Genomic DNA, 7,246 nt, shown 5'->3' with positions numbered 1-7,246 from the left:
CTCCCTTGTCCCCTTTCTTCTCCTTTAACACTTTTTCTCTCTTGGAATGGTATATTATATTTGGGGTTGCTAGGTGTGTTTGTTTTGACAGGTGTATTTTTGTGCCTTTTTATGCATTTGGCTGGCTGGGCCATCCCTTAAGTTGGGGATAGGTGGGTGGAGCAGAGTGGGTGTTCCACCAGTGCCGAACTCCTTCCCACTTTTGCCACAGGGCTCTCTCTTGGGCCCATCTCCAGAGAGTGGCCTCCTGGCTCCTGTCCCTGGTGGATGACTGACTCCCCAGGGAGGGGGACCTTGCCAGGCAGGGAATGCATAGTTCACATGCTTGTTGCTAGCTGACTTGTAAAGAGTCGAAAAGCTCTGTCGGGAGTCATTTTTTCTGCTAGGGTTGATGGGGGCCCAGAGATGGAGGTATTGTTTTGTTTGGAATGTTGGTGTCTGCACAGAACTTGACCGTTATTCCCCAAGTGTAGAAACTCTGGGAGATGGGAGGACATATAACAAATTGATGAGGATAATCTGAATGTACTTGGTGCTTTGAAGTTTACAAAGCACTTTTCCCATACTGGCCCTGGGAGGCAAGTAGAGACAACATTATTATGCCCATTTTCCAGAAAAGAAAATTGAGTTTATAGTGCAGCAATGCCCAGAGAGGCTCTGGGTTATAAAGGAAGGTAGCCTGGATTTCATGCTAGAGGGTCTGCATTTGAATCCCAGCTCTGCGACCTTCTATCTGTTTTCTTATTTCCCCTCTTGGGGCCTCTGTTTCCTAGATTAGATGGCCTATAGCTCCTGACTCTGTCTGAGATCTGGCCCAAATTGACAGATTTAGGAGATAATTGGACGCTTGAGCTGCTAAGGATCACTGACACTGACATTTCTATAGCATATAATTAAATATATGATCTCACTTGATTCTTATAACACCTCTAAAGGGGGCCGCTATTAGTATCCCCATTTTACAGATGAGAAAATTAAGGCTAACAGAGATTAAATCACTTGCTCAGTCATCTAGCTAGTAAGTGGCTAAGGCTGAATTTCGGGCTCTGGGTCCAGGACACTAACCACTATGGCACCTAGCCACCCTACAGCAGTTTAGCTGCCACACAACACTCAAAGGTTCCCAAAGCGATTTACAGACATTATTTATTTGAGCCTCACAACAGCCCTGTGAAGTGGGTTCTTATAAGATATTGTTTATACTCATTTTATTGATGAGGAAACACTCACAGTGACCTAGGGAGGTATTAAGGACTCTAACTCTGAAGTCAGAAAGATTGTGACTCTTAGTTGTAGCACTCTGTTCCTCAGTTTCTTCACCTGTAAAATGGGGGGGCGTCTCAATAGCTTCTGAGGTCTCTTTCAGCTCTAGATTTATAATCCTACGAAAGAGAGTTTTGAACCCGGAGTTTGTGCTCCCGTTGTTCCTAAGTTGCTTCACTCTGCAATAAAAGAATGTGATTTGAAGGCCTGGGCGAAGGGGCTTCCACTTTTCTGAGATTCAGGGCTGCCAGCAAAGGGGAGGGTCAACGGCCATTCAACCACTGCTCCCTCCATCCCCCTGGCCTGGAAGTCCTGAGGTATCTCTGTCTCTCTGTCCAACAGAGCTGCTCTTGTCTGGAAAGTTAAGCGAATATGGTGTGTTTGTGCCGTTCAGCGTGGATCATCACGGCCGGTTCCTCTCGCATGTGGTGTCTGGACCTGCCGCCTCCAGGAGCCAGGCGTTTGGCAGGCCTCCCCCATCACCAGCAGCCCCTTCCAGCCGGCACCGCGTGGCCCGAAGCCCTTCCATGTCCGCGGGAGAGCCGGCTGGCCCCCGCCCAGCGGGGAAGTATTCCATTTATTTCAACGTCACCATCTTCGGGAAGGAGCTCCACTTGGGCCTGAAGCCCAAGCAGCGGCTGGTGGCCCCTGGAGCCTTTGCCCAGTGGCAGGAGGACTTTTGGGAGCTTTCCCGGAAGCCCCTCCACCAGGACTGCATCTTCACCGGCAGCATCACCGGCATGCCCGGCACGGCCGTGGCCATCAGCAACTGTGACGGATTGGTAAGGAAAAGGCTCCTCCTGCTCTCCTCCTTTCCTCCTCTCTTTGGCGCCTGCCTTCACGGACTCTTGTCTTTGGTTTGGGATTCCTGTGGGTTCCATTCTCCATCCTGGGCCAAAGCCGGCTGGGGAGGCTTCCAGGAACACTCTCTATCCTTGGTCACTGGGTTAGACTTCCAGCCCGCTGCTCTGAAGGGAGAGGCCAGGGGTGTGAGGCTTTCCCCTCCACTCATCATTTCCCCTCCGTCACATCGGTGCTCAGATTTAGGGAATTTTAAAGCAATGTGGGCCTTGGGGTTTGTGTAGTCTGTGGCTTGGCAGGGAGACCCGGATGCAGACTTTACCTTAGGCACTCACTAGCTGTGTAAGCCTGGGCAAATCACGCCACCCATTTCACCCTCAGTTTCCTTCTCTGTAAAATGATGTTAGACTAGCTGGGCTCTGAGGGCTCTTTCAGTTCTAGGTCTATGTTCTATGATCCTAGAAAGTAGAAAGACCATCAGGTTTGAACCTTCACCAGTACTCTGACCAGCTGTGTGACCCTGAATTATTTCCTCATCCGTAGAATGGGTACAATGTTTCCACTATTTGTCTCCTAAGAGTTGCTTTGAGGAAATATCTTTTTCTAAATGTCAAAGATTCTCCTGGGAATCCTGAGACCCTTTCAGGGAGTCTACAAGCTCAAACTACTTTCACAATAATACTAAAATGTTTTAGTTTCTAATATAATAAATATTTTAATGGTTATTTTTGATATTTACTTTATATTTTATTTCCCCCCAAATACATGTAAAAACAATTTTTAGCATTTTTAAAATATTGAGTTACAAATTCTCTCCTTTTTCCTCCCTCCTCATTGAGAAGACAAACACTAATACAATAAAAATTGATAGATGTAACCCATATAAACAAAAGCTCTTTGGAGGATATTTTCAATAATTCTTAAAAGTGGAAAGAATCTCTAGCCCAAAGTTTGAGAACCATTCAGCTAGAGAAATGTGAATGATCCTCATTACCCAGTTTTGAGCCAGCTCAGTGTCTCTGGGGGGTGGTGGTACAGTTGGTACTGATGGTGGTGCTGACTGTAATGTTGATGATAATGGTGCTGACAGTGATGGTGATGCTGATTATGGAGATTAAAGCTTAAAACTGCTCTGGGACTTTTGGACACCTTCTACAGCATTTTCAGGTTTATATATTATTTTACAAGAGAGGCTCGCTTATTCTCCTCTTCCTTCTTTTGAAGAGTCGGGGTGAGGTACATAGCAAACGAGTGGTACCACGGACAGTATTTTTGGCAATGCTTTTTTATTCTTGACTTTGCTGTTAACGTTGAGTCCATCCCTGATAAGATCAAAGCTCCATCTTGGAGTTGACTTAGAGGCCATGTGATATAATGGGTAGAGCAGTGGGCTTTGCCAGGAAGACCTGGATTCAAATTCCCTCTCAGATACTTCCTAGCTGTGTGACCCTAAACAAATTACCTGACAACTATGGCTTCCTTTGTTTCTTTATTTGTGAAGAAGAAGAAGAAGAAGAAGAAGAAGAAGAAGAAGAAGAAGAAGAAGAAGAAGAAGAAGAAGAAGAAGAAGAAGAAGAAGAAGAAGAAGAAGAAGAAGAAGAAGAAGAAGAAGAAGAAGAAGAAGAAGAAGAAGAAGAAGAAGAAGAAGAAGAAGAAGAAGAAGAAGAAGAAGAAGAAGAAGAAGAAGAAGAAGAAGAAGAAGAAGAAGAAGAAGAAGAAGAAGAAGAAGAAGAAGAAGAAGAAGAAGAAGAAGAAGAAGAAGAAGAAGAAGAAGAAGAAGAAGAAGAAGAAGAAGAAGAAGAAGAAGAAGAAGAAGTTTGGATTCAATGTTGTTTAGACCTTCTTCCAGATCTAAATCTGTGATTTTTTTGATTTTGTGAAGGCTAGAACCCAACCCAGATGGCAAGGGAAGGATGGATCCTATCCTATTCATAAAGGTGCAGTTACACTGGTGAAAAAACTCACAGCTTCCATAATCAACCCTTACTTATGGTCATGGGTCCATAGATCCAGAGCTGAGCTGGACCTGTGAGGCAACTAGTCCAAATCCCTTATGTCCCACATGGTGGTGGTGTGGATGACAACGACTACCGCTTAAAAATAACTGCTCTGTGACTTTTGTGTGCCCTCTATGACACTTTAAAATCACATAATTTGCCCAGTGTCACATAGGACATTGTGGCAGTCAGGATTGAAGTCTTTTGGCTACAAATTTAGACCCATTCCATCATACTGCCTGATATGAATCCTCTAGTAAAAGATTAAATACTGGTGAGAGAGCATGGGGACCATCCAGACCACGAGTTCTTTTTTTATTTTTTTATTATTTTTTTTTAGTCTGGGGTTAAGTGACTTGCCCAGGATCACACAGCTAGGAAGTGTTAAGTGTCTGAGACCACATTTGAACTCAGGTCCTCCTGAATTCAGGGCTGGTGCTCTATCCACTTCGCCACCTAGCTGCCCTAGGCTGCGAGTTCTTAACCATTTCTGTGACCCACACACATTTGGCAGTCGGGGGAAGCTGATGGACTCTCAAAATCAGATTTTAAGTGCATAAAATAAAACACAGCATGCATGTACATATAAACATAAAATAAAAATGCAAGTTTAGCTACATAAGTTAATTGTTTAAAATTATGTTTTTTTGTCTCTATTAGGAGGTAGGTAACATGTTTCAAGTTGTGTGGAATCATGGTAGGACATCATATTGTTGGCGTTCCTAAGACTTTCAGAATTGTTTATCGTGTGATTGTTCCTATAGAAATTGTTCTGGTTCTGCTCACTTCACTCTGCCTCAGTTCATACAAATCTTCATCATTTCAAAAACTGAATGATTTCCTACAGCACAATAATATTCTTTCTCATCCATACAACATAGCTTGGTTCAATCTTTCCTTAATTGATGGGTGTCCATTCCGTTTCTAGTTCTTTATAATTACAAAAACGGCCAGAATATTTTTGTCCTCGTGGGTCCTTTTCCTCTTTCTTTGATCTCTTTGGGGCATGGAGCTAGTAGCAGCATAACTAGGCCAAAGGGCACACACAGTTTAATAGCATGGGGCCTAGTTCCAAATTGCTTTCCAGAATGCCTGGATTGGTTTCCATTTTTTTCTTAAGTTCATGGACTCCAGGTTGAGAGCCCCCTTTTCTAGTCCAACTCCTCTCCCTCATTTTATGAAAAAGGAATCAGTCCCAGGGAAGGATCTTGTCTAAAGCTGCAAAGCTAGGAAGTGGTGGATCTGGGTCTCAGGCCAGACCCTCTATCCCTCAGATCCAGATTTCCACAAGACCCCTCTGCTGTCTAAAGTGGCTGGAAAATCATCCCTGTTCCTACATGCTGGAAATCATCCCTGCCAGCATAGCCATCGAGGGCCCCAAGTGATAATAGAAATATTCAAGTAGAAGTCAGTTCTTTCTCTTCATGGACCATGATTTCTCCCTTTGTTAAATGAGGGGCTTGGAGCAAATGACCTTGAATTTTTTTTTCATCTCTAAATTGGCTAATTTTAGAAGTTGGAATTGGGACTGTGTCAGAAGGTGAGCATTTCATATATTCTTGCTGTTTGTTATCATCAGCCTTCTCCAAAAAGCTTTTCCTGATTTGCTTAAGACAGCCACTAACTGTGTGACCCTGGGTTGGTCATTAATTTCTCAGTGCTTGAGCTAATTCTCTACAACTATAACTTGCCAGAAAAATTGCCAGCCTGCAGTATTAGAGTATCCTCTTTGCTAAAATAAACAGTTTAAATAGAAAAAGAAAAATCATGTAGTGTTTGCAGATAAGGAGATTGAAATCCCAGAGTAGAAGATGAGCTCAAGGTCACACAGAGAGTTAATAATAGAAATGGGACCAAAATCCAGACAGTGGGTACTCACTGCATGCTAGGCTAGAGTCTGTGCTATAAGAGGAACATGACACATCCCCTACCCTCAAAAAAGCTTGTGATCTGTTAAAATAACCTGGAAGTCAGGGCAGGTGAGCAGCAGTCACTAGTCCTAGGGCTCCAGCATCTCTAAGGAAGGCAGAAGATAGCACATACAAGGAGGGAGAACTAGGGGCTGGTTGATCATATTGTGGGGGCAAAGCTGTATGTCTTGGAAAAGGGAAGAGCAAGAGAAGTAGTTGAGGTTGTTTTGTAGCAGAACTGTGCTGTGGAGGCCACAGGGTTATAAATTTACAGATGAGGAAACTGAGGTCCAGAGAAGGAGAATGACTGCCTAATTTAAATAGCTCCAGGATTTAGCTTCAATGTTGTCATGTTCTTTGGGATTCTCCATATGTGCTTCTATAGTCATTTCTATTCAATCAATTGAGTTTTTTCCAATAAATATTTATCAAATGTCTAGTATGTGCAAGGCTCTATAGGAGATGTTAGGGACATAAAAGACAAAAACAAAACAAAACAAAAAAGAACAGCATTCTCTGTTCTCTGTTGTTCTCTGTTGCATTCTAAGCAACATGTAGATAGAAATGTGAATACATAATAGATACGAGGTAAATGCAATGGAGAACTTGAACAACTGGGGAATCAGTGGTACATAGTAGGTGCTTAAAAATGTCTCTTGATTGATTGAATCAGGAAAGAGCATTTGTGGGAAATATTGCTTAGAATAATCCTTAAAGGGAGTTAGGCATTCCAAGAAGTGGAGGGAAAAGGAAGGAGGAAGGGAGGACGGCCAAAGTCATGGAGATGGAATGTCTTTTGGGGAATAGAATATAGGTCAGCTTGGCTGGAGTATATGGATATTGTAATTATCCAGGTGAGAGGCGATGATTGTATGACATGGGAGACACTGGCACAGGTCCGCCTGGCATGGCGTGCTCTCATCAGAGAAGGTGTTGTGCTTTATGAGCAAAGCAGGATTGAATTAGCCCAAAAGAAACATGAAATGTGTAAAATTAGAGAAGTTACTCCAAATATCCATAGGGACTATTTGTGTCCGACTTGTGGCAGAGCATTCCAAGCTCCGCAGTTGGACACACTGTCACTCGATTCTAACCTGGTGATGTCATTTTGGTCCTCTTCGATTAAGAGGAACAACCACCACCAACCATCAGTGTGTGTTAATAGAGAAGGGGGAATATGAGGGACATATGGAGAAAGATGACACAAAACTTGGCAGCTGATTGGAATATGTGCAGAGAGGGAGTAGGGCAATGAGATTCCCAGGTTTCAAACAT

The 7,246-nt window shown here is 43.4% G+C and overlaps 1 protein-coding gene across 1 annotated transcript in view; it reads left to right on the top strand.

Annotated features, from left to right (window-relative positions):
• The window catches only part of ADAMTS14 (ADAM metallopeptidase with thrombospondin type 1 motif 14), a 109,573-nt gene that overhangs the window by 4,273 nt on the left and 98,054 nt on the right, over positions 1-7,246 (top strand). The window contains 1 exon segment of the mRNA XM_074296528.1: positions 1,606-2,045. Within this exon segment, the coding sequence (XP_074152629.1) occupies positions 1,606-2,045 (440 nt within the window).

Source organism: Sminthopsis crassicaudata, chromosome 2 (assembly GCF_048593235.1).
Source record: "Sminthopsis crassicaudata isolate SCR6 chromosome 2, ASM4859323v1, whole genome shotgun sequence".
Lineage (NCBI taxonomy): Eukaryota > Metazoa > Chordata > Mammalia > Dasyuromorphia > Dasyuridae > Sminthopsis > Sminthopsis crassicaudata.
Note: the sequence above shows the minus strand (reverse complement) of the source record. Positions and strands in the feature narration are given on the sequence as shown.